The sequence below is a fragment of the Anabrus simplex genome, chromosome 1 (genome assembly GCF_040414725.1).
Source record: "Anabrus simplex isolate iqAnaSimp1 chromosome 1, ASM4041472v1, whole genome shotgun sequence".
Taxonomy (NCBI): domain Eukaryota; kingdom Metazoa; phylum Arthropoda; class Insecta; order Orthoptera; family Tettigoniidae; genus Anabrus; species Anabrus simplex.
In genome coordinates this window covers 430,629,950-430,652,299 of record NC_090265.1, presented here as the reverse complement: position 1 = coordinate 430,652,299, position 22,350 = coordinate 430,629,950, and the positions used below count along the sequence as shown (strand labels likewise).

Sequence of the window (22,350 nt, the reverse complement as noted above, 5' to 3'; positions counted from 1 at the left end):
ATTAGCACTTTTTTGTTTGGTTTTTCCTCTTCTCCTCCCATTATAGTTACACTGTTTGTATATCCTCATCTAGGTGTACCGATAATACAGCTGTATTTTATAATAATAATCCGGCTCCATTGAATGGCCAGTGTTCCGACCTTCGGTTGAAAGGGTACCGCGTTCGCTTCTTGGTCCGGTCAGGGGATTTTAATTGAGTTTGGTTAATTCCTCTGACTCGGAAACTGGATTTTTGTGTTTGCCCTAATGCACTCCTCTTCATATTCGCATGAAATAGTAAAAATATCCCTCCACATAGGGTTGGCGTCGGGAAGGACATCCGGAAGTAAAACAGGGACAAATCCACATGTGCTACTCAGTTCGTACCTGCGACCGCAGCAGCATGTGGGGAAAACGGTATAATAATAATATAGACGAACCGAGTGGCTCAGACGGTAGAGGCGCTGGCCTTCTGACTCCAACTTGGCAGGTTCGATCCTGGCTCAGTCCGGTGAAATTTGAAGGTACTCAAGTTCGTCAGCCTCGTGTCGGTGAATTTACTGGAACGTAAAATAACTCCCGCGGGACTAAATTGCCGGCACCTCAGCGTCTCAGAAAACCGTAAAAAGTAGTTAGTGGGACGTAAAACAATAGAATTAATAATAATAATAATAATAATAATATTAATCATAAGCTAAATGTATGGCCTCAGCCATCGAGTTTCAAACCTCCTAAAGTGGTGCCACCTAAAGGGCCTGCCTACTAATTTCAACATATCGACTGCGCTGCTATCAAGCAATGAAGATAGTAGTCTACTGGATTGTTCGCATTTTATCGGATAACATTTAACGTCAACATGCCAACAACAATGACATGGAATGTCAAGATTTTTGACCACCCTTTAAAAGGCGAGAACATCAGCCAGGATCGAGCCTGCGAATTCGGGACCATGAAATGGTGCGTTCATGATATCAAAGTTCATTAGAAATATAATTAATACAATTGACAATGCTATATATAACGCGACTAACATCTTCGAACATTCACGGTTCTGTTCGCCAAGTTGTGAGCTAGCATTCAGGAGAACCTATGTTCGAATCCCATTGTCGACAGCCCTGAAGATGGTTTTCTGTCGTTTCTTATTTTCACACCAAGCAAGTGGTGGGGCTGTACCTTAATTTATGTGCTGCAGTAGCACTTTTGGTCCAGTGAAGAAAGAAATGGCAAATTATCTCATTGTTCATGATGCCTTGTACGCCCCAATTATGGCGCTGCCATCGGTTTTTCCGGTTTTCCTATTGCTATTTGAGGATTCAAATAGCGTCCAGGATCAAGACGTCAATATCAATGTCGAAATAGTAGGAATGTTCTGAAAGAAGAATGTTACTTGTCCACTTCAGGAGCGATAACTGGATAGTTGTGCTATATTTTCAGGTGAATGCTCGGGGTAGAGGGGAGCAGTGTATTGCGCGCTCCACTTGTCCCAGCACACTGTATGTCGTCGTTCAGTTACCACCACACTACCTATGATTTAACGGGATGAATATTCTTACTCAATTTATTTCTTTAACAGGCTAATATGAGGGAAAGTATACTATAAAAATAACTCCTGTTATTTTTGTTACAGACAAACCGGTGCGGCAATGAGCTCTGGTTCAGCGACGCTTCCTCGTTCTCACACACAGCCTCTTCCCTCGTACATCCCCTCAGGTGCCGTCTCATCTAACCCAGTGAAACCTCCGGTGGCTGGTGGAGTTGCCACCCCCTTCGCTCTAGCTGCTGCACGTCCCGAACGACCCGCGACGCCGGGAGCCGCTGCACCCCGCAAGAACGAACAAACGGTTGTGTTCCCGCCCCCACTACCTGGGTGGGGCACCGACGGCAACGAAGAGGCCATTAATAACCAGGTAGGTGCCTTATAACCGTTTCTTGAAATCGGTGGGCAATTCTTCCGCTGAGAAACTCCCACGAAAGAAAGTCCGAGCACGGCGTATAGTGGCTAACAGAGATACTGCGAAAATTCTGACATGTTAGTCACGTTCTATATAGCTTTGTCTATTATATTCAAGCCAGTGCATTTTGCATATAAAGAATACATACAACTCGGAGATAATAGTTGGTACTCTTATCAGCCAAAGCACATGGGATTTAATGAATGAGATATCACGTCCCTGCAGTTCTATATCCACGTAAAACTGGATATCAACAGACACGAAATTGCTTATTCTTTCTTTTGAATCCAACGGCCGTAGCCGCGTTGAAACACCAGATCCTGTGAGATCTCCGAAGTTAAGCAACATTGGGCGTGGTCAAGATTTGGATGGGTTGTCACGCGCTGTTGGTGGGGGGTAGGGGAAAGGAGGAGCGGAAAGAAACTGGCCACCCTACCGCACGTAAACTCCGGCTCAGGCACACCTCTGCAGAAGTTCGGACCTGCCTTCGGGCAAAATACACCCTTACCTTCTTTTGAACGTTGTTTAATTAGTCATATAAGATAGGAAAGAGAACAGAATTTAATCAAATTGTAAAATAGTTTTTGAAGCAAATTTCTAACGTCGATTAACGAGCGAGTTAGTCGAGTGGTTCAGGTCACTAAGCTATAAACTTACTTTCGCGAGAAGATGGGTTCGAATCCCACCGTCGGCAGCCCTGAAGATTGTTATATATGATTTCCCATATCTACACCAGGCAAACGTTGGGGCTGTGCCAAAATTAAGGTTACGGCCACTAACATTCCAATTTGTTATACCAATCCATAAAATATGTATTAATGATGAAAAATTGTTATGACTATATTACCCGACGAGTTTTGCAGGCTCGTGTAAATGCCTTTATTTTTCTATTATTCAATTTTAGAATAATTTATTAGATATTCTTGTAAATAGCAGTTGACCTCATTTATGATATTTGACTGCAGGAATTTGTTCTTACAAACGATGGAACTGAAATTTGAACTGCAATTTACGTTCGAATCAAACTTGTGGTTTTAAGTGACTGTTCCTATCGTAATCAAAGCCACAAGCGTTATGTGGGTTTTGAACCACAGGGAAGTGGCTCTTCGTCTCAAAAACTCTTTATGCATTGACTGAAATTCGAACCGTGGTGAACTTGGTGAGGTCTAGTGACGATGTCACTCGGCTATCACGCCACTCTCAGCTAATGTTCATTTAATTTGACATTTCTATTTTTATAAACGGGATTTTAATACTTATTCCTCTAAGGTTCCCAATTCATAAAATAGCATAATTCAACCGTTTCGACCACTTATTGTTGGCCTCGACGACGTAAGCATTTTAAAAGTAGTGTTTTTAAAAGCCTGTAAACCGACGTATATATAAATATAAAACTTCGGTACTAAACGACACTGTACGAGCATGGCTTATAAAATTTCGAGTCAATAGCTGCAGTCGCTTAAGTGCGGCCAGCATCCAGTAATCGGGAGATAGTGGGTTCGAGTCCCACTGTCGGCAGCCTTGAAGATGCTTTTCCGTGGTTTCCCATTTTCACACCAGGCAAATGCCGGGGCTGTACCATAATTAAGGCCACGGCCGCTTCCTTCCAACTCCTAGTCCTTTCCTATCCCATCGTCGCCATAAGACCTATCTGTGTCAGTGCGACGTAAAGCAAATAGAAAAAAAAAACCGTTAATCTTCTCCACTGCTGAAACAAAACAGTATTTGATTCTTAAAAATCTATCAATTGCAATAATACATAATTACATTCTTTGTTAAACGAAACTTGTTCTTTAGCCCTGAGCCTATCTAGTACATGTCTGCCAGCCTCCTCGAATACGTCATATTTAAGTACGTAAATGACTTGTAATAAAAAGAGGGTCTTATTATGGAATTAAAATACTGTTCTCCAGCCCGAGAAATACGTTATTTTTATCCGTGCACAACCCACTATGGAAATAATTCAGAGGAGGACCACGATTTTCATGTGCTGAAATAATCTGGTAGCTTGGAGGACAGTTTGTATACTCAGAATTCATTTCAATTTTGTTAAATAGTGTCAGTGGGCTTACTATTCGATTATCACGAGGGCATTAAAGGGAACATGCTATTGAACTGTTTCTGGACCTTATAACTGTTCCAGAAATCTCAGCCTGGACGGTTAGATGAAAGATTACGATTTTGTAGCAATGACCAGGCTAAAGGAATGTCACTTGGCACTGTCAGGCTCTTGGCCTCATCAGGAATCTGGTGTCTAACTAGAAGCTATCAGTCTTATTTAGCAGCCAAGCTGGGTGGGTCAGACGCTAGAGCACTGGCTTTCTGAATCCACGTTGGCGGGTTCGATCCAGGCTCAGTCTGATGGTATTTTAAAAGGCTTAAGTACGGCACACTCATGTTGTTAGATTTACTGACATGAAGAGGAACTCCCGTGGAACAATATTTAGGCACCTCGGCGTCTCCGAAAAGCGTAAAAATTGTTAGTCAATCGTAAAACTAATAATATTATATTTTATCAATGGAGAAGGTTACAATATCAGTTCGGCTAGTTTCTATACTCAATTCAAACGTTAATCTTTTTGGGCCTTATCGTAGTAGCTTACATTTCCCCAGGCCAGTCACGAATTCGTAACAGGTTTGGGAGACTGAAACAGAATGTTCTTAGCCTCAGGCGACATACTTGAAGAGAAAGCAAATAAGCTTGTAGTTCTAAGTGACTGTTGACATTGTAATCATAGCGACAGAACCTCCAGTTTTACGTGGAATCCGAACTACACGGACGTGACTTTTCATTTTTTAAATCTCACATGCATTGGCCAGGATTCTAACCGCTCCCGCCTTTGTGAGAAGTCGGCACAGGAGAAGATAAGTGATTTAAAACCCAAATCTACGAGGGTTTTCCACCACTTCAACTCCAGGACGGTACGTATCGTATAAATAATGAGCGCGTCCTTTGTTTATAAATTAGGCATCACAAAACCAACAGGTTGTCAGATAAGACTTCTTACACTGTAATTACTCTGGATTGTTCACCGCTGCGACACAAAGCATTCGCATGGAGCTTCGATGAAATGTTTTGTCCTTTATTTTCACCGCCCAGAATAGCAGGTTTATGCTGTATGAAACTGGACTAACTACCCGAAAATCTTCAGATTTCACGAGAAATCTTGTTTCAGTTCTTCAAAGGAATGCATGACTGGTCTAATGGTGGCGAAATAATATTTATTACAGCAGTCGATTTTGCTTAAAAAGTAAGGAGTTACCGCGAAACGGTATAAATCTAACAAAAAGAAGAAAATTATCATGTTTAACAACGGCAATCATTAATGTCTTTGTGAAGAGCAAAGGTTCAAGGCTTACTGTTGAGATGACAAGGTATCTACATTGTATCACTACTCACTGTTTAAGTAATGGAATTGCTATTCCATTGATAAATAGATTGCTTTTAAATGGGTGAAACCTCTTTTAAAGCAAGGATAATCCAATTATGTGATTTGTTGGAGATAAATGCCATGTCCTTGTATTAGTGCTAAGTTCCAGAACGTTGTGATTAAATTAACTTGAGTTGCCGTTAATGAATTCTATTTGTAGGCGCCGCATACCACAAAGCCATGGTCCGTTCACTTAAGGTCCAACACACTTGTAGAATGTTAGGACTTCACATGAAGCAAACATCTCGAGAAGCATCGAACTGTAACATTTGACTGGACTCCTGATACATTCGTGCTTAGGAGGTGTAGCTTAGTACTTCATCTGTTCCACCAGCTTATTTCTGAATTACACCATTCAGGTGAATTATTCCACATATTTGTTGAACAAGTCATACAGAATGATTCTCCGAACTAAATTGCTCTTGACTTCAAGAAAAACTTGGAATACCAGCTTTAGATCAAGATATTCTGAATGTTACCAGCTTTCGTTCCAGTGCAGCAGAATTGATTTGAATATCATGTGCTGCAGAGGTTGTTTCGTTTTGCTTTTCTGATCTACTGTAAATATTTCACTGCATTTGTGAGGAATTCTATAGAGCACTTACGCCATTATTACAAACTACTGCTGGTGTGTGTGATATATCATAATATTAGAAGTAGTTCGCCGTTAGATGGCATGCTGCCTTTGTTGAGAAGTGGATTTATTATTATAATTAATCATGTACAGTCGTATCACCACACTAAATTTTATTTCAGAACCAGTTTTCAGACTCTAAGGTCCATCATAAGTGTTGAAATATTTTAGAACATTTGACTTTAGATGAAGGTGTCACATTGAGATTTAAAATAGTTAAAAATAGAGCCCTCTTGAGATCAACATAGGAAGGGCTGGATTATCCTCGTGATCTAGTATTAGACAAACGTTCAGTTTTAAAATTTAAATTTTAAATTTTAAATGAAACAGTCGCAAGCAATATATATTGTTCACAACCTTGAGGTGAGGTAGTATCGTGTACTTCCAGCGTGCCCCATACTTAAAGCTGAACGTTTGTCTAATACTAGATCACGAGGATAATCCAGCCCTTCCTATGTTCACCTTTTTTTCTTTTTGCTAGTTGCTTTACGTCGCACCGACACAGATAGGTCTTAAGGCGACGATGGTACAGGAAAGGTCTAGGAGTGGGAAGGAAGCGGATATGGCCTTAATTAAGGTACAGCCCAAGCATTTGCCTGGTGTGAAAATGGGAAACCACGGAAAACCATCTTCAGGGCTGGCGACAGTGGGGTTCGAACCTACTATCTCCCGAATACTGGATACTGGCCGCACTTAAGCGACTGCAGCTATCGAGCTCGGTCCTATGTTCATCTCAAGAGGGCTCTATTTTAACGATTTTAAAACTCAATGTAACAGCTTCATCTAAAATCAAATGTTTTAAAATATTTCAACACTGATGATGGACCTTGGAGTCCGGAAAACGATTCTGAAATAAAATTTAGTGTGCAGATACGACTGTATATGATTAATTATAATAAGTAACACCATCAGCACTGGCTTTGGTATATTATAATGAGAAGTGGATTACCCAAAAAAAGGGGGGGGAATAATGTTAATAGGAAATTAAATCACCTAAAGGGAGACCCTACTGAAACGTATTTTTTCTGTCATTTCAGTCCTTTTCACACGAAATTCTAGAAAATGAATATGCTTCTAGTTAGGAAACTTCAAAGTTTTGTCTGAATAGAGAAAACATTTCCCAAAATAATATGTTAAAAAAATTCGTCCATTTTCAAAATGTTCCAAGTGTAAACATTTTTATTTTAACAATTAGTTCAATATGTAGGTTAGAGAAGTTAAGTTAATGAAATGTAGTATTAGTTTTATTTTCAGTTCAACACTTATACTTTCAATGACTCGTGAATAATAACCGTTTGATTTTTTCACACACTAACATAAAATACTTCTTAACTATTATTGACACGGATACTAAAATTTATACCGGGCGAGTTGGCCGCGGGGTTAGGGGCGTGCAGCTGTGAGCTTGCATCTGAGAGATAGTTTGTTCGAACCCCACTGTGGGCAGCCCTGAAGATTGGTTTCCGTGGTTTCCCATTTTCACACCAGGCAAATGCTGGGGCTATACCTTAATTAAGGCCAGGGTCATTCATCAGCATTTCATATCCCATCGTCGCCATAAGAATCTGTGTCTGTGCGATGTAAAGCAAATAGCATAAGAGCAAAACACTAAAATGTATGAATGCTTCAAATATGTGAACAATTTGAAGACAATCATATTAAGGCAGTTGTGCAGGGAACATTTTGAATTCTAGAAGATTGAGAGAAGAATCTGCATTAACATTAATGTCAGATTCAGACTTAATGTTACTGAAGTGAGTTGCCTTTGTCTTCGTTTCTCAATATGTTCACAGCTTAGATATTCTCCCACGATTGTGACTAGACTGCATTTTACGTAGTTAATAAGTTTAATCGTATCATATTTCTGAAAATGTTAAAACCTCATATGCAAATTAAACGTTTCTGCGGGATCTTTATCAGTTATTATGACATGCCGAAGGAAATTCCAATCTGATGAGGAATATAGATGAAAACTTTCTCCTCACTAGTCTGAATTTTTAATATTTTGAGCGCGCGCGCGCGTGTGTGTCCGAGCCTGAAATCTGTCTGACAAACCGAGGGATTTCGTTCTGTAGAGATTCGCCTTGCAGATTGGTCAAACAATGAATAACAGCCAAAACTGCAGCTAGTTATTGCTGTGGACACTCTAATATTTTATTCATTTCAATAACACAATGATTTACGATAACACTGTTATTTTTCATCAGTTAGAAGCTCAAATATATGAGCTGAACTATCTTCAGTTAAGTTTCCGTAGGTGCCTCTTACAATAGTATTAGCGAAAGATCAGCTGAATTAACAATACCTACTGACCTTCAGTTGTTGAGAAGTTGCAGCTGTTGCTGGAAGTTCTGTCTGCAAATAAACATCAAGAGCTTCCGAAATTATTACTAAAGTCATGTGCATTTTTAGTTCGAAATGTACTTGCAAATCGACTTTTTTCAAAACTGAGCCTTATGAAGAATAAATTTAGATCACAAAAAACTAATGAAAACGTAAAAGACTTGAAAATAGCCTGTACTAATTTAGATCCAAATTTCAGATAAACTGTTTCCTAAGAAAACTGTCGTTTTTCATAAATGGCTAAAAAAGTGAAATGGCGTATGGTTTTTAGTGCCGGGAGTGTCCGAGGACATGTTCGGCTCGCCAGGTGCAGGTCTTTTGATTTGACTCCCGTAGGCGACCTGCGCGTCGTGATGAGGATGAAACGATGATGAAGACGACAAATACACCCAGTCCCCGTACCAGGAGAAATAACCAATGATGGTTAAAATTCCCAACCCTGACGGGAATCGAACCGGGACCCCTGCGACCAAAGGCCAGCACGCTAACCATTTAGCCATGGAGGCGGACATAAATGGCTAAACTGTTTAATGATAAATAAACCCTATGTAATGTTGTACTATTCTTTTAGTAGTCAATATGTGCTTTTAATTTAATTTTCGATCCATTCTGCTAAAATTAAATTAAATATCTTTTTCATCATTAATTTTGAAAGTGTAGTATCTTTAATAAACCAAATTACTTCAATAACGACGTACGTTACCGATCTCAACCCCAATTTGTATTTTGAACAAGAATATTTTTCTTCTTTTCCTAACCTTCTTCCAAATTTCTTAAGGTGAGCACATAATGCAGATTTTCCTCAGTTTATGGCCTTCTTAACGCCAACCCTGTCTGGAGAAATGTATTCACTACTGCGTGTTTCTGTGGTGATTAGTAGAGCGGTGTGTTGTATTCACATGAAAAAAGGTGTATCGACACGAACACAAATATCCAGTCCCCGAGCCACAGGACCATATGCAGGAAAAAATATCGGCCAGGAATCGAACATGGGGCCCTCTAAACTGAAAGCCAATACAATGACCATTCAGTCAAGCAGTAGGACTTAATGAAGAACCTCCATGGGATATATAATTCATGTTCTCTGTTCGGTGCGTTCTGAGCATTCTAATTATTGAAATTATTCACGATTGTCGAGTGAATGAAGAATGGCAGGGAAACTCTCAGGTCTGTCTTCCATTTTACTTCCATTTTTAACTGTATTCTCGTGCTTCAATGTGCCACTGATCTACTCCAAAACATCCGACTTTAGTAAGAGTTTTTTAGGTATATGAATGAAATGTCTGTAACTCACTGTGTGAATAAATTTAAACTTCAGAACGATAGAACAGAATTCGTTGTTCACACTGGATGTTTCCGACGAGTGCAAGATGGATTGGGAAACACGTGTGTCCCGGACCTTTCTCAAGACAGCTCGCGTTGTGAGCTGACACTGCCAGATGCTTTCTTTACTCTAGTCAGCATATCATATGCCACAATAGAACTTGTATTGCAAAACTGTGAGCGGTTCTTCTTATTCTTCTTCTAGGATAGAAATAATAGTAATAACACGAGATTTAACACACCTTAATTATTAGGGATTTAAAGAGACTCCGGTCTGCTGAAATTTCGTCCTGAATAGGCGTTCTATATATTGTTGTTTACCGAGCTCGATAGCTGCAGTCGCTTAAGTGCGGCCAGTATCCAGTATTCGGGATAGAGTAGGTTCGAACCCCACTCTTGGCAGCCCTGAAGATGGTTTTCCGTGGTTTCCCGTTTTCACACCAGGCAAATGCCGGGGCTGTACCTTAATGAAGGCCACGGCCCGTGGTGTAGGAGTAGCGTGCCTGCCTCTCGACCGGAGGCCCGGGGTTCGATTTCCGGCCAGGTCAGGGATTTTTCTCTCGACCTGAGAGCTAGTTCGAGGTCCACTCAGCCAGTCTTAGTTTCAGTACATTGTGGAATGCAAGTTCTTTCTTTCTTTCTTTCTTTCTTTCTTTCTGACGGTGCGATGGCGTCCCCGGTCTCGAAAGCCCAGAATAACAGCAGAGAGGATGCGTGGCGCTGACCACACGGCCCGTCGTAATCTGCAGGCCTTCGGGCTGAGCAGCGGTCGCTGGGCAGGCCAGAGCCCTTTGAAGGGCGTTAAGTGCCGTGGGGTTTATGGGGATAGTCAGCCGATATTTTGTCCTTAATAGGGGTTCTGTAAATCCGCTAATGCAGGTCTCTGACATTTAAACACCCTTACATGTGAACTATCCGTTCCGGGATTAGATCCCGCAATCCTGAGCATAGAAGGGGATCACTTCGGTATCCGTTCAATTATTTCTTCAAATATAAATGCATATATTGAATCGGGTTTTACATTTTAAACTGAAAGTCTGCAGGTTCTATGGAAATATTCTTGAGGTTCGGTGTAGCAAACCACTCGTTGGAGCTTGTGAGTACTTTTGCTCCAGGTAAATATTCCAGGGGACAAGGACTTTGACTAATAATATTACACAACATGTTTGTATTCCTAATACCCGTATAAAAACTGAGAAATATTAGAAATATGTCATAATTGGTTCTTGAGAAAACTGGCAATTTTACCTTAGGTCCTGCTAAATTTGAATAGCGTATTAAGAATTACTTTTACGTTTACGAACTACTGTACATCTTCCATAAAGCAATAATAGTACTAGCAAAAAAGGCTTTTGAATTAGTTTGATTTTGACTTGTTTTCCGTAATCCTAGTTTCAGTACATTGTGGAATGCAAGTACATTCAGAAGGTACTAAAACTAGCCCTAAATATCAGGAGTATATTAGGATCTTGGGACACATTTAGTTATCAGGTCCCTGTGTTAATATGTGCGATGATAACCTGAATATGGAAGGGTCTGTGGTCCCACTTCTTGGCTAAATGGTCAGTGCACTAGTCTTCGGTTCAGAGAGCCTGGGGTTCAATTTCCAGTCGGACCGGGGATTTTATCTGCGTATGGTTAATTTCTCTGACTAGGGGACTGGTTATTTGTGTTCGTCTTCATGCACGTCTCTTCTTCTACATACAACATATCACACTACCAACCACCATAGAAACACATAATACTGAATGCATACCTCCACATAAGGTTGGCGTCAGGAAGGCCATCCGGCCGGGAAAATGGGCCAAATCTAAATCAAGTGCCGATTCCAGTAAATTGGAGAAATCATAAGGAAGAAAAATGTTCTGGGTGTCATGGCATTGTGTGTAAATATGAATTTTAGGGGGTTCTACATTGGTAAAGGGTCACAGAACATAGGCAAGTTACCAATATTTCCTTGTTTGCGTGTGTCGAGTGCTCAGGAAACCTACTAGAGCTGGCGATCGCACCTCAGATCTCTAAGCAGTGCGGAGTCTTACAAATAATGTAGTGGCCTTAGTTGCAGGATATGATCGTGGTTCGAAATTATCCCTTCATAATACCGGCAGTGAGATAAGGTCTGAATGTAAGCAGTGTATGTTCTATTATTTTAACAGCAAGGCGGTCTTTTATAAACGAAAATTTACGTGCAGTAAACAGGTAGAACAAACAGACGTGTACGGTCATTAAGACTAGTTTACTGGGACACGGCTCTGTCACTTTATGCAATGCCTGAGTTCTAAGTATAGCAGCTGCGCTGTTGTAATTTCATTGGTCCTGAGGAAAGTTACAACTGTAATGAATAATGTTTAGAGCAACTAAAATGGAACGGATTTCAAATTTATCCTCACCACTTCCCGATCTTTTTAAAAACAAAAACTATAATTTCTTAATACCTGAGTTAGTTGACCATGTCTTCATATTGCATCACAAGATTTCAAATTCAAAATTAGGACTTCCAGCTCATAGTTGTGGTATCTACTGTGCCTCGAATTTAACACTGAATTGAGGAGCTGTAACGCAATGCTCCCGACGCTTTACGAAACAACTGAGAAAATAAATATGTTGAAATACAACTCCTTGACCATCCTTTAAGTCGTTTTATGTACTTTATCGTACTTCACCTTGAAGTGATTGCAAAGATGCCATCTAACATCTAGGCCATGGCTACCTTCTTCACAAATGTAGCTCGTAACAATAAATTGGTTGGAAAACCTTTTCCTGCATCCAGTAGTTTTTTTGTCAGTATAGTAACTTAACAAAATAAGAAGAAGAAAAGAAGAATGTCGCCATCAGTTTCGATTATTGACATTCCTTGACTTCTGAGCTGACTTTGTGGCTACACCAATTCGTTGATTTGGAGGCAGAATGCTCTTCAGAGCTGTATTTGATGTTTTCAAGATTACTCAAACGACGAGCAGATAACACCAAGGACAGAAACATATCACAACCAGAAGGCGCAAGGTTAGGACTGTATACTGGACGAGGTAGTTATTCTGGATTTTCTGTTGAATTGATCTTGTTGGACATGCTGCAGCATTAAAGATAGTGACATCAATAAACTTTATAATCACGATTAAGTTGATAACAGTAGAACTAAGTGTCAACTGCACCTCAATTTCGACTAATTCGATGCGAACAGCTGATTTAAATTCCCATCAAACACACAAGTAATAAAATTAAGACAACCCTGACACAAGGGTTAATGCGCATACATTGCTCTCCTGGGTCTAACTCTGGGCACAGGGCTATTGTGCATACATTACTCTTACGGCAATAACACCGGAGACCTGGCACAGAGACTAATTCGTATACATTGCTCTTATGGGACTAACTCTAAGAATCTACAGGGGCTAAAATACATTACTATTGTGGGACTAACTAACTAAATTTATCTTATGGGAATAGCCCTGGCGACCTGGCACAGTGGCCAATGCATATACATTGCTCTTATGGGACTAACTCTGTGTATCTGGAAGAGGGGCTAATGCGTATAAGCTGCTCTTATGGAAATAACCCTGGGGACTTGGCACGGGGGCGAATGCATATACATTGGTCTTATGGGACTAACTCTGGGGACTTGGCACAGGGCTGTTGCGCAAACATACATGCCTGCTATACATTGTTTTTATGGAACTACATCTGGGGATGTGACACAGGGCTATTGCGAAAAATGGCTTCTATGCGTTGCTCTTGTGGGATTAACTCCGTGAACGTGAATACGTAAACATGGCTCTCTTTTGATCTGACTAAGGCGTGGATCTGTCACAGGGCCTAATGCGTATACTTTGCACTTATAGAACTAACTTGGGAGCTTGGCACAGGGGCTAATGAGTATACATTCATCTTATGGGAATAACTAGCAAAGGGGTTAATGCATATACATTGCTCTTACAGCACTATGAGAATAGCTGGCACAGGGCTGTTGCACAAGATGGCTGCTATGCATTGCTGTTATGGGACTAAATCTGTAGACCTATCACAGGAACTAATGCGTTTATGGGAACAGGGGACTAGAGTGCAAGATGGTTACTAAACTGACCTGGTATACGATCATTCCATACTTCAGTGTCCTCATAGCCTTACAGTGTGTAACCCTGGACCTCTAGCTGAATATGACATTTCTAAAAATAATTCCTGATTTTTTTTAAATGTATGCATCCTGTCGAACCTTCTCTGAATATGGAAACAGGGGTTCGGTTTCCGTCCTGAGACACTGAATCCACGCTAAGCCCCGACCTACCGTAACGTTCATCCTCTAACCTAATCATAACCTACCTGCGTGGCGGAGTAAAGGTCTCAGAGCAGAAGCTAGATCAGCAGATGTCACATGACCTTTTATTCGCTGGTGTGTGGTAATTCGTGTCTCGCAGATGTGTTCTGACAGTTAATACCTCAGGACTCTTGAAAGAGACAACTAAAAGTGATGCAACCTAAGTATATCACGGGGCTTCTAATTAAGACTAGTATTAGACTTATAATAATAATCATTGAAAAATATTGTCAGTCATTCCCTATATGTGTACACTCGAGAACTTTAGTATCTCCTGGCCAGAAATATTCATTTCATACACGAAATCAGTACAGCCCTCAGAACTGCCCAGTACCTGCATACATATTCTCTCTCATTGGTTACATCCATTAGACACGTAACACATGCACACACCTGAAGAGTAAAGGGGAGGTGGAGAGAGTGAAGTACGGGATATCTAGCATGAACGAAACACGCGGAGGGGAAGGTACTTGCTCCTAGCCTGCAAGCACATCCCCCTGGCCTGACAACGATGAGAGAGGGAATGATGGTAGTCCTTGAAGGCAACAGACGTGCTGTATATATCAACTCATTGAGGGTCAAATTCTCCAGTTTCTTTGTAGTTCTTGTGTGCGAAGACTGGCTGAAATGACATCAGTCTCGATCATGACTTCATTATCATCGCGCTCAACCACTGTAAGAAATAATGACCCATATTTTCGTCAATATTGGCCATATTAAACTTCTTTAATACCCATACAGACACTGCGAAAAGAAGAGTTAATATACTTTGCACTAAAATATACACGGATATCAAGTTTGAACGAAAGAAATTAAGATGAAAGAAGGTAACTGTTTCATATAAAGATTTAGGGACTACCCTTTTACTGAAATAGTATGCCATTCGTTTTTCTTAATATAATTGTGGGAAATGGGATAGAAATTAAATGGGGAAAAATGACGTATAAAAATACAAGACAGAAACAGTGCTTACATTTAAAAGACATGTAAATGATGAATATTAGGTAATAATAAAAATAAAATCTTCTCATATCACAGTAAAATGTCTTAAAAGAAACAAAGGAGTGCATTTTGTAAGAAAAATGAAAATAAATAAAATGAACGCTTCCTGCACACGAAAATAATAATTGTACAGTATTTGTGTAATCTAAAACAGTGCACTAGTTTTTAATAATAATAATAATAATAATAATAATAATAATAATAATAATAATTTTCTAGCAATTCAAATTATTGGAGGAAAATAATTAGGGAAAAACTGAAAGAATGGTTCTTCATTACTTTGTTAATAGCAAGGGTGTTTGAAAACCGTTCCGTTGGAGTTATTGTCAGCGCTGATCAAACAATTAAATGCTACACATATTGGGGTGGTATTATATCGAGCACATTTTTCACAAGTAAATTACAGTTAATTAATTGTTTTCCTTGATTAGGAAAAGCCAGTATAGCCAGAATATTCAACTATAGAAACATCTTAATCAGTTTCCGAGAAAATGGTGTTGGGAGTGACCTCTGAGTGCGTAACGGGACAGGCCATACGGTACCTCCTGGATGACGAACACATGTGACGTTGCCTTGATTACTTCTCCTTCGTCCTCAGGGTTGGCCAAAATCTTCGCCCAAACGTTACCTGTTTCCCTTTCCATCCGGAATTCTTGTGATCGCTGTTATACATAAAGGTAGCATTGGAAAACTACTTCACACCTCACTTCCGTAATGCGCCTCTTCAGCGTCGGCTAGCATGTCTATGACAGCTGATGAAGGAGCTGTGAAGGATACAACCAGCCTTCGGACTGAGAAATTGACATATATACTTTGTGTATGTACGGTTGGAGTGCCATACTTATCACTTCACCTCCAGTGTGTGCCGTTCGATTATAAAAACATGTGTCTCATCAATGTTAAAAATGTAGAGGTACCTTCTCATAACATTCTTTCCTTCGTCTTTTCAAATTCATGAGGGGTTGATATCTCTGGAAGGTCGTTTACATCTACACTCATGTTCATAAAAAAAAGAACACCTTGAAAGACTAGAGATAGGGAGTTCATATTCACAACACATGTTCATTAGTATGTTCTGCAGAAACGATTAGCATTTCAGTCACCTAGGTTCAGCATGTGTCCTGTTGCCTAGTAGGCACTGGGTCCTCCATTGGCACTGATAACTTGTTCCATGAGTGATGGTATCGACGCGTATAAGGCGCAAATGGCGTCCTAGGGTATAGCCATCCATGCTGCATTCACCTGGTTCCACAGTTCATCTTTGGTGGTTGGCACTGGGTCACAGATCCACACCCGCCGTTTCACCATATCCCACACATTTTCGATTGGCGACAAGTCCGGTGATCGGGTGGGCCAGGGCAACAGTCTGACATCCTGTGACAACAAGAAAGCACGTGTGGTCGCGCATTGCCCTGCTGAAATATGGCGTCAGGGGTGTCGATCAGAAAGAGTATGGCTACGGGTCGCAGGATGTCATTTACGTAGGTCAAACTGGTCACAGTGCCCTGGTCATGAACCAACTATGATTTGCGGTTGTACCCAATAGCACCCCACACCATAAGGCCTTGAGTTGGCGCTGTATGTCTTGTGTGAATGCAGGCAATGTGATGCCTCTCCCCCTGTCTGCCGCGAACCAAAATGCGGCCATAATTTTCAAACAAACAGAACACGGATTCGTCCGAAAATATCTGCTGCCATTCCTGTCCCCAGTGATGTCGTTCCATACACCATTGCAGTCTAGCATGTTCATGCACATTGGTCAAAGGTAGGCGGATAAGTGGTCGACGTGCCGGTAACACATGCCGTAAAAAAGGGCGACGGACTATCATTCCTGATAGTATACGATGATTTACACTGTTCCACTGTTGTGTCAGAGCCGAGGAGGACACAGATCTGTCCTGAAATGCCATTCGGATAAGGTGTCGATATTCTCGGGGGTTGGTCTGGGTTGTGCGATCAGACCCATCTCGTCGTGTTCTACGGCCTTCTGTGAACCATGCTCTACACACCCGTTGCACTGCCGACATACTTCGTCCCACACGAGCAGCAATTTCCCGGATGGGTGCATCACGTTCTCTCATGCCAATAATGCGTCCTCGCTCAAACTCACTCATTTGACGGTACGGTTCTCGCATACTTCTGCGAGGCATCCTGCACGTCTGCTTAAGTCACACTGATCCATTATCTTCGGTTTATAGCGACAACGAGAGCCGCAGGCACATTTTACCAGTCGGTATTGGTGCGCTGAGATATCGACCTTGTACCTGAGGGCCGACATGGTTTAAATGCTAATAATTTCTGTAGAACATACTAACGCACACGTCCTGTGAATATGAACTTCCTATCTCTAGTGTTTCAAGGTGTTCTGGTTTGTATGAACATGAGTGTACTTCGGTCAGACACATCCTCGTCCTTTAGTTCTTTTTCTCTCAAATACAATATTTGCTGTTGCAGTCCATCCATTTCTTTCTTTATTGTCCTCTTGGTCTGGTGTCCTCGACATTCATACTGCCAGATATTTTATCTGTGTAGATAAAATATTCGTATAGGTAGAGAGGTATCACCCGTTCTCATGAAATGACCGTAGTGTTGCAGTCTTCTTCTTTGGATCCTTTTGAAAACTTCTACTAACTCGGTACTCTCTCGTAACCTCCATTTTTGATCTTGTCCATCCTGGTGGTGGTGGGGGTGGTGTTTGTGGTGGTGGTGATTATTGTTCTAAGAGGAAGTACAACTGGGCTATCGTCATCTATTAACACTAATCAGATGGTAAAATGGAAGCAGTCAGGTACTTCGAAAAACGAAGTTATCGGCCAAAGAATGACAAGGGCCACGAACGGAGTGAAAATTAAAGACTCTCTAGGCCTCCACACGTAATACCGTCGGGGTTGAAAATGAACAAGAGTTGATCAAGTGTGGTCTGATAGGATACATAAAAGTGAGAAGTCTGGCACAAGTAAGTGGAAGAAATGCCAGGATTCAGCTAACGGCCCCTTGGACGCCAACTCACACTCCAAAGTTAAGAGCCTTCGGGGCCTCTTCTAGTCGCCTCGTACGACAGTCAAGTGTTCCCGTGGGTGTTATTCGACTGCCTCTCCCCCCCCCCCCCCCCCAACAGGGAAATCTCCATCCTGGTACAACCACTCATCTATCTCAGCAATTTTATCTTTGACACTTCCAGACTTTTATCCTGCACCCTCTTGAGCACCTATCTCTCTGCTCTGCACTATACAACACAGTAGGTCACACAATTGATTTACAGACCAATCCTGTAAATTTCATTCCCGGCATCTTCCTCCAATTCATCCACCAGCATTTATCCTGCGGGCGATTTATGAGCCCAAGCTGCCATCTCCTGTCATGTTGGATCCTGGGTACTTGAAGGTATTCACCGTTTTAATACTTCCACCTTCCACGAGGACCAGCCCTCCCTCATTATCACACAGTCTAAGATACTCTGTAGTTTTCCTACTAGTCCACAATCCTCTCCCTTCCAGAGTCTTCGTCCATACTTCCACTCCATACTGGAATTTCTCCCTACTGGTGCTTCGGAGCACTATGTCATCAACAAGAAAGGATGGTCTCTGATGGTCTCAGACTACGCAGCCATCACCAAGTCAAAGATACAGTATAAGGACATAATGAAGTTCACTGGTGCAACCCCACTCTTACAAGCAATAATCTGGTCAGTCTAACGCTGGTTCTTATTCTGGTCTTCGCTCCGTCGTACATACATTTTTCTGGCACGCTATCATTTTCCCTCATGTATAAACCTATCATAAACCTTTTACAAGTCGGTGAATCCCATGTGTAATGATTTCTTTCCCTCTTGATAATTTTCTATGATTGTCTCGAAAGATATCCCCTTCCCAGCATGAATCCGAACTGATATTAACCTATCGTTGCTTCATCCCGAAGCCATTTTTTCTATTATAATCACCCACATTTTATCGTGAGGGTCGTGAGTTTTTCTTTTTCTTTATATATGGGAACCATGGTGCTGTCTCTCCATTTTTTCCCTCTTAGTTGTGCATTTGGTGTATAAGGTCCCGTAGCATATATATTCCTTCTTCACAAAGACATCTCCATGCTTCCACGGGAATTCCGTCTGGTCCCGTCGCTTTTCTCCTTCTGGCTTTCTTGGTTGTCGATAGAGTTTTTTCCCTTCGGATGCCAGTATCCATACCTTGATTTGGAACTCCATCGTCCATCTCTATTAGAAGTTCTTCGTAGTATCCCCCCCCCTCCATTTAATTTAATCTTCATCCCTCAGCACCATTCCCTCCTTGTCCTTGGTCTGTCTAATACGGATAAAATCCTTATATGCCTTATTTGCCTTTCCGTTTGTGTGGTTTCCAGATTCTTGTAAGGTCATCCCAAACAGCAGCCGTTGCACTTGCCACTGCACTTTTTGCTTCATTATTCGCTTGTTTGTATCGTTGTCTGCCCTCCTGTGTTCCAGGTCGATCCCCCATTATTTTAGCCTTTCCTTTTGCTTTGACTACCTCCTGAACATCTTTACTCCACCGCCATATTTCCTTACTTATCGGAAGTCCTTTTCCCGTACAATATTTCTTCATCCACAACTCTAATCAATATACTGTTCACATCTCACCATTATTATACCCCCTTCACTGCTCCTGGCAATACTTTTTATCTCAGGTTTAACTCCCTCAGTCTCGATCACTTGACTAGGTGAGGCTTTGTTTTCCTTCTTGGGTTTTCTACTCCATACTCGCAGTGAATAACCAACACTATGAATTGTGGGTACAGGTTTTCTTTTTTCATTTATGGTTTTGATGTTTTCACCTCCTTAATTTGTTAAGAATGAAGCCATATTTTTCCAGTGTCGACTTAGTTAAATGTAATAAAAACTTTCCAGTCTGTCAAACACACAGCAATTACAATATAATTCTTTGTATATTCGTGTGTGTTTTACAGGTATGTGTATAGTGTTATAATTTATATTATAATTGCTGTGTGTTTGACAGACTGGAAAGTTGTTATTACATTTCACCTCCTTATATACAGGAAAACTATTTTTGGCTGCTCCTTTCATTACTTCAATACGTTATCAACTGTTTATTGTAGGCGTTGCACAGAGTGAGGTCTGATACTAAGGCAAATTCTACCACTTTTCCTCCTTCCTGGATCTAATCTCCGTAAGTCCAACCATGATTTACTCCTTTCCTTTCGCCATCGCTATTACTGACTCTTGTGTGAAGTTATTTCAGAATTCATCCTTCTCTTCTTTGTCACAGCTATCTTGAGGCACATATGCACATATTATATTCGGAAATATCTCTATATCCCGTTTTATGCTCATAATCTCTTATATGCCTGTCATCCAGTTCACTATACATCTCTAACATTACTCTCCGTATTGTTATAATAATAATGATAATACTAATAATAATGCCGGGCTGAGTAAATCAGATGGCAGAGCGCTGTCCTTCTGATCTCAAGTTGGTGGGTTCGATCCCAGCTCAGTACGGTTGTATTTATTTATTTATTTATTTATTTATTTATTTATTTATTTATTTATTTATTTATTTATTTATTTATTTATTTATCGTATGGCTCTTAGTGTCGGGAGTGTCCGAGGACATGTTCGGCTCGTCTGGTGCAACCCTTGTAAGGCAGACCCTCCTAGGAGGGTGGGCGACATCTGCCGTGTATGGGAACTGACTGTTTTGAGTGGAGGATGGTGTTGTGTTTGAGTTGCAGGAATGTTGGGGACAATACAAACATCCAGCTCCCGAGCCAGGGGAAATAACCACTTAAGGTTAAAATCTCCAACCCGCCTGGGAATCGAACCCAGAGCCCTCAAAACCGAAGGTGACTACGCTTACCAATCAGTGAAGGAGCCGGAATGTCCGGAGGTATTTGAAAGTGCTCTCAAATACGCCAGCCTTGTGTCGGTAGATTTACTGAAGAACAAGGTGTAACTCCTTGCGTCTCCATCACTTGACATAAGATAATGCTGTTTTTCCCGTCTTGGATTTTCTACCCAAACTCGCAGTCCATTACCAATACTCTCAAAATACCCAACATTTCGGCGTCTCCGAAAACCGTAAACGTAGTGGGATGTAACCAAATACTACTACTACTACTACTACTACTACTACTACTACTAATAATAATAATAATAATAATAATAATAATAATAATAATAATAATCATAATCATAATAATGTAAAGATGTCTGAGTCATTGAATACAGTTCAAAGAGCGTTATTTCCTGATCTTTTGTTAAAAGATAACTCAGTTCAATGCAACTGAATTCGCTGAGCGGAACTTCGTCTAATAACTGAGTGAAACCAGGTACCTATTAATACAAAGTGCCGCATCCCAGATTCTATGTAATCACTACACCGGCGCCATTGCCGACCATTTAACTCACAGCTGACCCAATTCTGAGTGCGGACTATATATAGCCAAAGTTGAAATGAAGCAACAAATCACATCTTACAACTTACACAGTCTATTCAGCCAGTGCCTTCATAACTTTTTTGCGAATGGAATCAGAAGATGCAGTATTCATTATTATAGTATAATCACCCGTTATAGGTTACAAAAAAGATTCATGTTTTAAACTTTATTTATTTATTTATTTATTTATTTATTTATTTATTTATTTATTTATTTATTTATTTATTTATTTATTTATTTACTTTAAATAGCAACTAGTTTTTCCAATTTGCTTTACGTCGCACCGACACAGACAGGTTTTATGGCGACGATGGGATAGGAAAGGCCTAGGAGTGGGAAGGAAGCAGCCGTGGCCTTAATTAAGGTACAGCCCCGGCATTTGCCTGGTGTGAAAATGGGAAACCACGGAAAACCATCTTCAGCGCTGCCGACAGCGGAATTCGAACCCACTATCTCCCCGATGCAAACTCATAGCTACGCGCCCCTAACCGCACGGCCAACTCGCCCGGTAATAGCAATTAGTTGAATTGTAAAAGATAGGTAGATAGATAATAGATAGACAGACAGACAGATAGATAGATAGATAGATAGATAGATAGATAGATAGATAGATAGATAGATAGATAGATAGATAGATAGATAGATAGATAGATAGATAGATAGATACTTTATTTGCGGTAAAGGTCTTACAGCGCGATGGAAAATGGCAAGGCTACGACTGGGATGAAAACGATCGTGGCCTTAACTAAGATACTGCCCAAGCATTTGTATTGTGTGAAAATGGGAAACCACGGAAAACAATCTTCGGTTCTGCCAACAGTGGAAGTAGTGTGTATTAGTGTGGTGGAGGACAGTTCTAGGTGTAGTGTGTGAGTTGTAGGAATGTTGGTGACTAAACAAATACTCATTCTCCTAACAAAGGAATTAACAGTTTGCAATTAA

General features: G+C 40.8%; 1 protein-coding gene across 3 annotated transcripts in view; it reads left to right on the top strand.

The window, feature by feature from the left end:
- Zasp66 (PDZ_signaling and DUF4749 domain-containing protein Zasp66) overlaps positions 1-22,350 on the top strand; it is a 220,639-nt gene that overhangs the window by 49,630 nt on the left and 148,659 nt on the right. For all 3 annotated transcript variants that reach the window (XM_067135135.2, XM_067135134.2, XM_067135136.2), the window contains exon 4: positions 1,607-1,886. In XM_067135135.2, coding sequence (XP_066991236.1) covers positions 1,607-1,886 — 280 coding nt within the window. The remainder of the gene's footprint in view (positions 1-1,606; positions 1,887-22,350) is intronic.